This window comes from Triticum urartu, chromosome 2, assembly GCF_003073215.2.
Source record: "Triticum urartu cultivar G1812 chromosome 2, Tu2.1, whole genome shotgun sequence".
Lineage (NCBI taxonomy): Eukaryota > Viridiplantae > Streptophyta > Magnoliopsida > Poales > Poaceae > Triticum > Triticum urartu.
This window is the reverse complement of record NC_053023.1, coordinates 695,614,178-695,626,647: the sequence shown is the minus strand read 5'-3', so window position 1 is coordinate 695,626,647 and position 12,470 is coordinate 695,614,178. Positions and strand designations below refer to the sequence as shown.

The window sequence follows — 12,470 nt, the reverse complement described above, 5'->3', positions numbered from 1 at the left end:
ACCCGAAGGCATCATTCGCCACCAGCCCATACCGAAGTCGAGCATGACTTTCGTCAGGGAGCCGAGCACCTATGCCGGAGACGACGTCTCCATTAATAAGTGCATGGATCGTTTTTCTGGATGTGTTTCGGCTGTAATCAACTCTGTGGCAGGCCACTTCTGCGACAATAAAAACACAAAACGAGGGGGCATCTCTCTCTCGTCCGCGACCGCGCCGCCCCCGCGGGCGGCCGGCCGCGCCTTCCCTCCGTACCCGCGCGCGTCCCCTCCTTCCTCCCCCTCCCCGTCGCCGTCGCTGGCGCCCGCCTTGGGCCTGGCTCGGGCGGCGTTGGTGGCGGCGCCCCCCAGCCCTTCCCCATCCAGGGTTTCTCCGGCACGGGACGGAGCGGCTCCAGGCGGTGTCCTCAGGCGGCGGCGGTCCTGCACGGCGGTGGGGGCGAGCTCTGGGCGGCGGCGGCGCCGTTGGCGGCGGGGCTGCGCGGCGGCGCGGGCTGGCGGCGCCCGCCCGACCCAGATCTGGGCCCTTCGGGCTCCATCTGGGTCGGGGCGGGCCGGCGACAGGCGTGGCATCGCCGTGGCCTCCAGGAGGCGGTGGCGAGCAGCGATGACCGGCGGGGGCTGGCGGCGTCGACGCCAGCTTGCTGCAGGGTGGCCGGCGGGGCTTAGTGGGCCCGTTTCGGGCCTGGCCGGGCCAGGGGTGGCCTGGTATGCCCCGCTGCCATGTCCGGACGGCTACCGCGACGGTGCCGGAGGCGCGGGCCTCCCGCACGACGGCGGTGGAGGTGGTTCCCTCCCGCTCGGCCTTGATGCTGCTGCTCCCGTCGTTCAGATCTTCTCTCCGCTCTTCTTGGCCTCGTGATGGTGTTCGCAGCGAGACGGTGTTGGTGGCGGCACAACCGTCGTGGCGCATAGTTGGACGGTGGTTTGGCTGGTCGGCTCCGATTGGCTGGTGGGGTTTGGCGTGCGGGAGAAATCCTTGCCGGTTCGTCCGGCTCCGATGCAGTGACACCGGCGGGTGCCACTATCCCTTCCTAGAGGGCGTCGGGAGTAGCTATCCCCACCTCCCTCCGCGTATTGGGGAAACCCTAGGACTTGTCCGGGCAGCAGTGTCGTCGGCGTCGCATCCCTTCTTGGAGATGCTGCTTAGTTCGCGGTAGTTCGGAGCCTTGGGTTGTGGTGGTTTGTTTCCGGAGGGCGCAGCAGTCGCGGGTCATCCGCGCTTTGTCGAGCTGCCGTTGTTGGCATTTTTTCTTCTTCTTTTTCTTTGGGCTTGTTGTGCTACTCGCTCCAGCATTGCGATGTGTATTTTGGTGATTTGTTTTGGAATACAAAGTGGGAGAAACCCTTTTTCGATAATCAACTCTGTGGAGTCTATGGAACGGGGGAAACATCGAATGTTCGGGAATCCAGAACAAGTTTCCAGCAGCTAATCCATCGAATACAGCCAATACAGCCAGCCATATTGGAGGATTTAGCGCGACGTAAGCATGAATTGAATTGTAGGCGCGCCCTGCTCTGCTGCTCCAGTTCAGTATTTTAACTGAAATTACGGTATGTGGGTGTTGAATCATGAATTCCCGACTTCCCGTCGGGGAATCTTTTAGCTAAGAAGATTCAGAGATAGTTCTGTACTGGGGAATAGTACTACTACTATACGGCAAAGACTTGACCCCCGCGAGTCTGCCATTGGGCCATGTTGCTGTCCTTGACTGGTTCCCGACGGACCATTGACGTCAAGAGTTCTCCGTGTGCATACATAGAAAACTCGAGCCGTCGTCCGCAGTTCTTCATCACACAACTACAGAAAGCAAAGCTCGAAACTGGCATGCTACTCTCGCCTCTCGGTGTCCTAGGAAAGGCAGATCCTGAAGCACAAGTAAATCGCTCGAGACACTTCTTCTCTTCGACGAGCACCGAATCCCTCCATGTTTCAGGTGAATTTTACATCAGTATCTTCTCTACAAATTGTCTTTTACAAGTTTTCAGTTCGTTTTTCAATTTCCGGGAAGTTTGAATGCTAGAAACACGAGTCGAATACATATTTGTTCCGAAGACTCTGAATTGCCGACGCCAGCTAGCGGCAAACACTAAATAGCTATCTAAATTTAACTTCCTCACCCTTGTGTTAGTTAGTTGCCATGTTTCCGGTACGGTGGGAACGAGGAACGGGAACGAGGGATGAGAGTCGGTGGTTGAAGAAAATAGGATACACCGAGGGTATACATCTCTCGAACGATTATTTTATAGCAGGGACGTGATCATGGTACGGTACCATGGGTCGAGGAACGCAGTTCCTGAAGAACGATGACTCCCTGACGGTCAGCATTCCTTGCTGTTAATGGATCCCTTGCAACTAATGGACTGGAGGAAAAACGAGGAGTCCTTGAGAAAAGAAACGACAGCGTGAGTAAATTATGCCTCGCGTTTTGGCTGTTGGATCCTCGAACCTGAATCGAGGAGCAGGCTGCGGGGACGCCGAATCTTCATCGAATTGTACTGAATCCGATTCCGGGTCGATGAATCGGGATCGAGGGACGGCCTACCGTTCCCTGTTTCCGGCTACTGTAGATTTTCTTAAAGCAGAGTCTAGTAGTTCACGCAACAAGCTTTTAACTAGGGCTTAGATGATCTTTAGACAAACAGAGGCTCGCTCCCTGATTCATTAATTAGCATAGAACCACAGCGTTCGTTAGGACTTGCTTGACTGAATCTGTTCTTGCTTCGAACAGCAGATCCTAATTTGTTAAGACTTCCATAGCAAAAAAATTCATTTCTGTTCTCTCGGGATACTAGGTCAGACTTGCGTCTGTATATTTAGAGTAATCCCCAAATTTATCTGACCACATGGCCTCCATTTTTCTTGCAACCGGTTGTTTTATTTTCTGAAACGAAGTGTCGATTTAGTTGACAATCTTGTGTTTACTTGTTCTGCAGCCCAACAATATGCAAATGCTCTTGCAGCTTGGCCTTGGTTTCGTATTGCTTGCAGCACAGTATGCACCTGGAATTGCAGCTCCTAGCTCACAGTGCCGGCGACAGTGTGGAAATGTTGAGATACCATACCCATTTGGTATCGATCCAGGCTGCTCGCTCACACAAGCCTTCGACCTCAGCTGTGAGGTCCAAGATGGCATCCCAAAGCCATTCAGTGGCGACTTTGAGGTGCTCGACATTTCTTTGGCTCAAGGCACAGCCCGGGTGCTGAATTACATCTTGGGCTACTGCTATAACACCTCCACCGGGAGCATGGAGTATTTTGGCCTGTCCTGGGGGTTCAGTGGAGATCCTTCTTCTCCCTACCGGCTCTCCGACACCCAGAACAGGTTCACGGTCATCGGGTGCAGCGCCCTCGCCTTGATATCCGACTACGATGGCACGGGCTACCAGGGCTTGGGCGTCGCAACATGCCGCAATTTGTCAGACTTGGTGGACGGATCCTGCTCAGGTATGGGCTGCTCCCAGACCACAATACCAAAGAGGATGTATTACTACAACACAACTTTCTCGCCATCAGTTGACACAAGTCAAATCTGGGAGTTCAACCGCTGCAGCTATGCGGTACTAATGGAGGCAGCAGCATTTGAGTTCAACACTACGTACGTGAGCACAAACAAATTCAATGACACATATAACGGACGGGTGCCTATGATTCTTGACTGGGCTATAAGAGATGTGAAGTCATGTGATGCTGCAAAACAGAATACAACCGGTACTTACGCATGCCTCAGCGCCAACAGCAAGTGTGTGGATTCCACCAATGACCAAGGGTACACCTGCAATTGCACCAATGGTTATGAAGGCAACCCTTATCTTCAAGACGGATGCAAAGGTACATATTAATTTCGGCTGTCAATGTATATATGCACTAATGTCCATCAAACTGCACCTTGGGTGTAGGGGTCCCTTTACCTTATCTAAAATTTTGTTTTGCAAATTTGCTACAGATGTTAATGAATGCAACCGCAATCCATGCCCTTCAGATGGCTTTTGTCGCAATATTGTTGGAAAATACCGTTGTTCTTGTCGACTTGGCAAAAAATATGTCACTGAAAGCAATACATGCAACCCTAATATCGGCTTCATAATAGGTAACATCCAAACAAGTGAGGTCACCTAGCTAGACCATTAACTTCGTCACACTTTTTGCAATGCCATGAAAGCCATGCATCTAATCTTGGTTAATGTACTTTAACTATGTTTTACACTATTCATCACCTCAATCTAAAACATAATTGTCTCATCTAACGACATTATCAGGAGTTACAATGGGATTATTTGGTTTGATGGTTATCGTCATGATCACTATCTTCTGGGGACAAATGATAATTCAAAAGAGGAAACTGAATAAAGTTAAGCAGGAGTATTTCCGTAAGCATGGAGGCATGCTTTTGTTTGATAAGATGAAATCGGAGAAAGGTCTGGCTTTCAATGTATTTTCAGAAGCAGAACTCATACATGCCACCGACAACTTCAACAGTGGCAGAATAATTGGAAAAGGAGGCCATGGGACGGTTTATAAAGGTATAATAAAGAACATGCCGGTTGCAATTAAAAGATGTGCAGTAGTTGACGAGAGACAGAAGAAGGAATTTGGCCAGGAGATGCTCATTTTGTCCCAAATCAATCACAAGAACGTTGTCAAACTCTTGGGTTGTTGCCTTGAGGTGGAAGTTCCAATTCTAGTATATGAGTTTGTCCTAAATGGTACACTATTTGAGCTTATCCATGGCAAGAACCAAGCATTGGAAATATCTTTCAACACTCTCTTAAGGATTGCTCATGAAGCAGCTGAAGGACTCAGCTTCTTGCATTCGTATGCATCTCCCCCAATAATTCATGGTGATGTGAAAAGTTCCAACATCCTGCTTGATGATAACTACATGGCAAAAGTGTCAGACTTCGGAGCCTCCATACTAGCGCCATCTGACAAAGAGCAATTTGTCACAATGGTTCAAGGTACTTGCGGTTACCTTGATCCCGAATATATGCAAACATGCCAGTTAACAGACAAAAGCGATGTGTACAGTTTTGGAGTTATTCTTCTAGAGATTCTCACAGGCCAGCTGCCACTGAAGCTCGAGGGGTCTGAGAAGCAAAGAAGCTTATCATTGATTTTCTTGTCTGCAATGAAGGAGAATAATCTAGAAGCTGTGTTGGTGAACCACGTGAAAGGCCAAGAGAGCATGGAGTTGTTGAGAGGAATTGCAGACCTGGCTAAGAGATGCCTAGACATGTGTGGCAACAACAGACCCTCCATGAAAGAGGTCGCCGATGAACTCAACAGATTGAGGAAACTTTCACTGCATCCCTGGGTACAGCTCGGCGTCGAGACAGGAGTAGAAAACCTTCTTGGAGGAGATACTACTAGTGGGTATGAAATAGAATTAAGTGGTTACCCTATGGGCGAGAGTGAGAACCAGCCCATAAACCCTAGAAGTTCCTATTATGCAAGGTGAGAAAAAACATGTATTGTAATCGGTTAAACCTACTGAAGATACTTATGTTCCTTCTATACCTTGTTACAATGTGTAATATCTACGTTCCTTCTGAATCTTGTTACCATGTATTACAACTTATAAATTACAAATCACTTTTTAATCTATTCGATGTGTGATGTCCGTTCAACAACAACAAAACTTATTGGATATTCGTTCTATTTAAGTCTAATTCGTACATGCATACTACATATGTATTTTAGAAAATGTGCAACTCTTCAAGGCTGATTATATTCTATTAATTTTTATATTTTAAAATAGGTTTCAATAACTATTATTATTCTATAGTACTAGATTTTATTATATTTTATTTTTATACAAGAAATTCTATTGAATCAAAAGGTGATAAGGCGATACAACCATAAATAGTTCATATCCTACTTCTCCACACCGAAAATGCACATAACCCGCAAAGATCCGAATACAAGAAAAGTTTAAAAAAAAAGAGGTTTAACCCCTGGCCCCTGCATCCAAACATGCACACATCCATCGTTATTAAATTATTAATAAAGGCATGACAAAAACATACATCAGAAAAACCGAAGCCGCCATTCAACACCTATATATAGACTCGGCAATGGCATAGTGCCCCCACTATCTAGAACTAGGGTCAACACCGAGCCGCCCGCAAGTGTGAAAGCGGGCTACGAGGGTTTGGATCCTTCGCTATGAACTGGGGGAGAGAATGACGAGAGACCGATGCATCATGGCCAATGCAAGAATTGGCTGATGTTGTGGTCGAAGAATCTTCTTCATGTGGAGGTGGCCGGGAGAACATCAACGACAATACCGATGCAAGGTATGATCACCCCACCTACGCAATTACCACCATCTATCGTGTTGGGTGAGAGGGGACCACATGAAGAAGCGGGTCGAACCGTTCCGATGGTTGATCATGTCGCCCCCGTGGATGAAGATATGGATGATCATGGAGGAGGAGGACCCTCTCTCGTACATCAATACTGGCTATGACGACGGAGGAATGATGTAACACCCACGATGCAGCTATATCTCCCACGTGTCGAGGCACGACTTGGAGGCATAACCGCATGGTGGTTTTGTCATAAGTGGGATAATCTTCACACAATCCCATGTACTGAGTCAGAAGGGGATAAAGAGTTGGCTTACAATTGCCACTTCACACAATACATAAATAATTCATACATCATCCAAATACACTCAAAGACTGACTACGGTCAAATCCAAAAGAAAAGGAAAATAAACCCCAAATGCTAGATCCCCGATCGTCCCAACTGGGCTCCACTACTGATCATCAGGAAACGATACATAGTAACGACCAAGGTCCTCGTCGAACTCCCACTTGAGTTCGGTAGCATCACCTGCACTGGTATCATCGGCACCTGCAACTGTTTGGAAGTATCCGTGAGTCACGAGGACTCAGCAATCTCACACCCGTGAGATCAAGACTATTTAAGTTTATGGGTAGGATAAGGTAATGAGGTGGAGCTGCAGCAAGCGCTAAGCAAATATGGTGGCTAACATACACAAATAAGAGTAAGGTGAGAAGCTACGCAACGCTCGTGAAGCTAGAAATGATCAAGAAGTGATCCTGAAACTACTTACGTTCAAACATAACCCAAGACCGTGTTCACTTCCCGGGCTCCGCCGAAAAGAGACCATCACGGCTACACACGCGGTTGATGCATTTTAATTAAGTCAAGTGTCAAGTTCTCTACAACCGGATATTAACAAATTCCCATCTGCCACATAACTGCGGGCATGGCTCTCGAAAGTTTATACCCTGGAGGGGTGTCCCAACTTAGCCCATCACAAGCTCTCATGATTAACGAAGGATATTCCTTCTCCCGGAACAACCCGATCAGACTCGGAATCCTGGTTACAAGACATTTCGACAATGATAAAATAAGACCAGTAAAGCCACCCGATGTGCCGACAAATCCCGATAGGAGTCGCACGTATCTCGTTCTCAGGGCACACCGGATGGGCAAGACGTCGGGTTGGCATAGACCCTTGTTTCCCAGGGGGCGCCGGACATCGCCCAAGTTGGACCAACACTCGGAGGAGCACTGTCCCAGGGGTTTAAAATAAAGATGACCCTTGAGTCTGTAGAACCCAAGGGAAAAAGTCTTAGGTGGCAAATGTTAAAACCAAGGTTGGGCCTTGCTGGAGGAGTTTTATTCAAGGCGAACTGTCAAGGGGGTCCCATAACCCCAACCGCATAAGGAACGCAAAATCAAGGAACATAACACCGGTATGGCGGAAACTAGGGCGACAAGAGTAGAACAAAACACCAGGCATAAGGCCGAACCTTCCACCCTTTACCAAGTATATATATGCATTAATTAAATAAGAGATATTATGATATCCCAACATATCCATGTTCCAACATGGAACAAACTTCAACTTCACCTGCAACTAGCAACGCTATAAGAGGGTCTGAGCAAAAGCGGTAACCTAGCCGAACAACGGTTTGCTAGGAAGGTGGGTTAGAGGCTTGACATGGCAATATGGGAGGCATGATATAACAAGTGGTAGGTAGCGCGACATAGCTATAGAGTGAAGAACTAGCAAACAAAGATAGAGGTGATATCGAGGGTATGGTCATCTTGCCTGAAATCCCGCTAGGAAGAAGAACGAGTCCATGAAGAAGATGAACCAACGTAGTCGAACGGATCCTCAGAAACGCGACATTACCGGAACTAACAAGAAGAAGCAACACCGGAAAGAAGCAAACAACATAGTAAACAACCATCACATAAACATGGCATGATGCACAATCAAGTATGATGCATGTCCGATTTAATGAGCATGGCATGGCAAACTACACAAACAATACTACAAATTAAGTGGAGCTCAATATGCAACGAGTTGCGTATTGACGAAACACCACATCAATTATTTAGTTCTCTCTCGTTTATGTAACCAACAATATTAAATGTTTCTAAACATGGCAAGAGGTGAAGCATATGAAAACTACAAATTTAAGCAAGTTTAAATGAGGCCGGAAAGAACAACAACAATTCCGGAAAATCCTCATATGCATATTTCGAGTTAGCTACTGTTCTTCCTTAAACATAATTTTAGAGTTTTTAAACATGCAAAATAATGCCACCATATTAAACTATGCATTTTTCTACCCCATTTACATATGAAGTTTATTTCAAATGGAGCTACGGTTATTTAGTTATGAAATAAAGCATTTTAGCATGGCATTTATGCAAATTAATGCAAAAAGCAATTTAAACATTATAAACATAGATGAAAGTAGCATATTACAAAACTAGATGAAATTCTAAGCATTTTACATATTAAGTTTGTTTAATTATGATGCATGGTTGTGAGTTATTAAATGCATGAAGTGCAAGGGCTTTTCTGTAAAACTGCAGTCTCTGGATAAATAGGAAATTCGCTGATAGGAAAAAAAACAGAAGCGGGCCGAATCTGACTGGCCCATTAGTGCACAGGGTGGGGTGGGCGCGTCCTCACCCATGGGCCAAGCCCAGCTCGGTGGAAGCAGCAGGCTTGGCAGACCACAAAGGGGTGCTGGGCCTTGGGGAGGCAAGGAGGCCCACGCACGTGGCGGGCGCTGGCGGGATCTGGGCCTGGCGCGGCCTCGGTCAACGCAGGCGGGAGGGGCGCGTTCGCTCGTCGTCCCAACTCGAACTGGATGGGGCAGAAGCGTGGCTCTCGCCGAGAAGAAGCAGGACGGCGACAGCTGGGTGGAGGGGCGACGGCTTGAGTCAAGGGACCTCCGCCAGAGGGACTTGAGGGGCTCGTGTACGGGAGGCGGCGCAACAACAGATCGGGGTGGCGATGATGTTCCCTGTGGAGAAAGACAGACAGGGAATGAGAGGCGGCCCTGCTGGTGCTCGTCTTGGCAGGTTCGGGCGGCGAACGGAGCAGCTCCGGCGGTGGCGCTCGCCGGCGCGGTGTCGGAGATGGCAGGGGAGCGAGGTTGCTCGGGCCCAGCGCGAGGAAGCACGGAGGCGGGACGACACTGGAGCAGCAGTGACGGAACTCGGGGAGATGGCGGAGACGAGCGGATCCGGCCGCGTGGCGGCGTTCTCCGGCGAGGCGGCGCGCGGGCGGAGCTGGAGGAGGCGATGCGAGGTGGTAGAGAAGGCGGGGCGCGGATGGCTAGGGCCTCGGGCCCAAGGAGAGGTAGCCGGCGAGGAGTGCCCTGCTCAAGGTGGTTAACGGGGAAGATGGCGCTTGGTCGAGGAGGTTGTGCCCGTGGTCGCCGGCGTGGCAAACGGCAGCGCAAGGAGACGAGGCCGAGCGCTCCTTCTCGGGCACGAGCGAGGAGGGGGCCGCGGGCAGAGGAGCTCGGGCTCCTGCAGGATTTGGGCGGCGCCGGTGGTGGTTGGGAGCGAGTGGAGGCTGAGGGGATTTGGATCGGAGGCGCAGCCACTGATTGGATGGGGATGGATCCCGAGGTGCGCGATGAGTGCAGCCGCGGCTGCAGGGACAAATCCCCTAGAATTTAGGGTTGGGCAGATTTGGTTAGGGGGTCATCTGCTATAAATAGCATATGGCCTAGAGGGGGCTTGGAACAAATTTGATCATCGGATTGCGATCGGACGATTAAGAATAAAAGGTTAGGTGAGTCCAAATAAGAAAACGGAAATATTTTAGAGATGTTTGGGGATGATTCGGATCCATCGGTAACGACAACCCGGGTCGGGTTCGGTTGAGTTTCGGACACACACGAGGGGTCGATGCCCTGTGCAAAGAGGGGTTAGGCGAACGAGGTCAAGTGTGTGGTTGGACTGAGAAGAGAGAGGAGGAATGCAACCCGGCAACCGTTTCCGGAGACCGAAAACGTCCGACAATAGACCGGCTATAATGCCGCTATAGTTAACCGTTGGGGCGTCAAACGGACTCCGAATGCGATGAAACTTGGCAGGCGACCTACTAACAGCATAAAAACACCGCACACCAACTTTCATCCCATTCCGAGAACATTTTCCGGCCACTTATAAAATAATATTTCGGACGTGCCGCGGGCGCGTGGGAGTGTCGACGGGCTTAGAACGAACAACGGAAAGAACTGGGAGACCCGGACGGATGCAAGTTTTAAAAACATGCAGTTGCAACGCGGATGATGACAAGGAAAAATGCAACCTTCAAGAAAATGACACGGCAAAGACAGCGGATAACTGGAAGACACCTGGCGCATCGGATTTGGGGCGTTACAACACTCCACCACTACAAGAGGATCTCGTCTCGGGATCTAGGATGGCACCGGAGAGAAAATGGGAGTTGAAGAGGTAAAACAAAGTTGCTTCTTGACAACAGAGTGAAACCAATGAACCTTGAGAGGTTGAAAACTTGCAAGAAAGAACACAACAGAGTTGAACGAAATTTAGAGCACTCCGGTAGAAAAGAGAAACAAGGAACACCATGTGAACCTTGGAGGTTGCAGAGCTATGAATGACGATCACAATGGACAAGAAGGAATTGAAACCACTCTGGTTGAAACGAGATAGAGAAGGAATAAGAATTATATAATTTGGGCAGCACTCCGACCGTAAATGGAAGGAATTGAACATGAACTTAACAAGATGAGAGTACTTGAATGGAGGACCCGACACTCCGGTTGAATGGATACGCAAAGGAAAGAACATGATCATTACAAAAATGGGATGATGGGTCGAAGCGTGCAACATCACAATGTCTCCGGAACAAAAGAATAGAAGCTAGATTATTGGGATAAAGGGACGGAGAAGAAAATGACAACTTCTGCCACAAATGAACTTGGAAAGCATCCTTGCAAAGAAGGATTGCACGGGGTTGTTGGGAAATCAACAATGAAAAGAACAAGCTTGTTGTGGGCTTATGGAAAATGTCTCAAAATTATGAGGTGAAATTCTGCCACTAACGGAAGCAATAGATTGGATTGATATCAACAAGGAGACGAGAAACTTATTTCACCGGGAGGATAAATGCAGAACTTGGGTCAATTATAAGCACCATAATAGCAACATTCCTTAGGGAAGGCTTTAGGTAACAATATGACACAAGATAACCCCAATGAAGAGATTGATGGATTTAAAATACCTCATTCTTGACAACATGTGAATCGCGAAACAAGAATGAAATTTGTCAAGAATGATATAGCACCACCTCAAATGATAAGGTCGAAAGAATCGCACTTTGGAATGCAAGATGAAGAATGCTTGAACTCCTCAAAACAAAACATGTGTTGAACACCATGTATATTTTAGAGTATAGCTTGGCGGATCTTAACTTCGAGAGAGATCTTGAATAACAATTGAAAAATGAAAGAATCCTTGACGAGCCACCATGAAGAAACTTTCAAAGAACTCCGGATAGCTAAAAAGAAGGTCGCAAGGAAAAGAAGCTTGAAAAGAATAAGATGAATCCTTGCATTGATTAGATGGAGCTTCGCGACGAGATAAAGCGGAAAACTTGGAACTCCAGAAAGAAAAGATGAAGCATCTCGAACCGAGAATGTGATATGATGAACAACTCCGGAAAGAATTAATTAAATCACTTGGATGAAACAATAATAAGAATTACGTTATGCATATCCTTCACCAATTTAAATTGATGACAAGCAACAGATTTGGCATACTACTTATTCTCGTAGAAATGATTAAGAGAGATACAGCGTAAACTTGAGAAAGGTCTTCAACGATCCGCTGGTAGGATTGGAAAGAACGAATGAATTGATATGATAACCAAGGAAGAGAACTCTTGAACGGACCACCGTAAGAATTGAAAATGAATGAAGGAAAAAGCACGAATCACCAGGAAGAATTGTAAATTGAACAAAGATATTTGAGAGAATTTAGATACAAGTGAACGAAGAGATCACGAGCTAATTAGGGAATACTTGAACGATGCACCGGAAGAATTCGAGAACGAGAGCTGAAAGCTGAGAATGAATAAATCTTCTGAAATGATGGCCTTTGGATGATCAAGAAAAAACGAAAAACAACTCCTAAAATGCTCCGGATGGGTGAAAAG

General features: G+C 47.7%; 1 protein-coding gene across 1 annotated transcript; it reads left to right on the top strand.

The window, feature by feature from the left end:
* The first annotated feature begins 1,778 nt into the window (after positions 1-1,778).
* Positions 1,779-5,547, top strand: LOC125539830 (wall-associated receptor kinase 5-like). The gene is made up of 4 exons (XM_048703346.1): positions 1,779-1,934; positions 2,935-3,829; positions 3,945-4,088; positions 4,258-5,547. The coding sequence occupies exons 1-4, from the start codon at positions 1,926-1,928 to the stop codon at positions 5,454-5,456; spliced, it is 2,247 nt and encodes a 748-aa protein (XP_048559303.1). The 5' UTR covers positions 1,779-1,925; the 3' UTR covers positions 5,457-5,547.
* Positions 5,548-12,470: the final 6,923 nt, after the last annotated feature.

Excerpts from the sequence above, each read along its gene's own strand:
- LOC125539830 (XM_048703346.1), top strand. Across the intron at positions 3,830-3,944 it reads TCTTCAAGACGGATGCAAAG|ATGTTAATGAATGCAACCGC; the intron begins GTACATATTAAT and ends AATTTGCTACAG. Across the intron at positions 4,089-4,257 it reads TAATATCGGCTTCATAATAG|GAGTTACAATGGGATTATTT; the intron begins GTAACATCCAAA and ends CGACATTATCAG.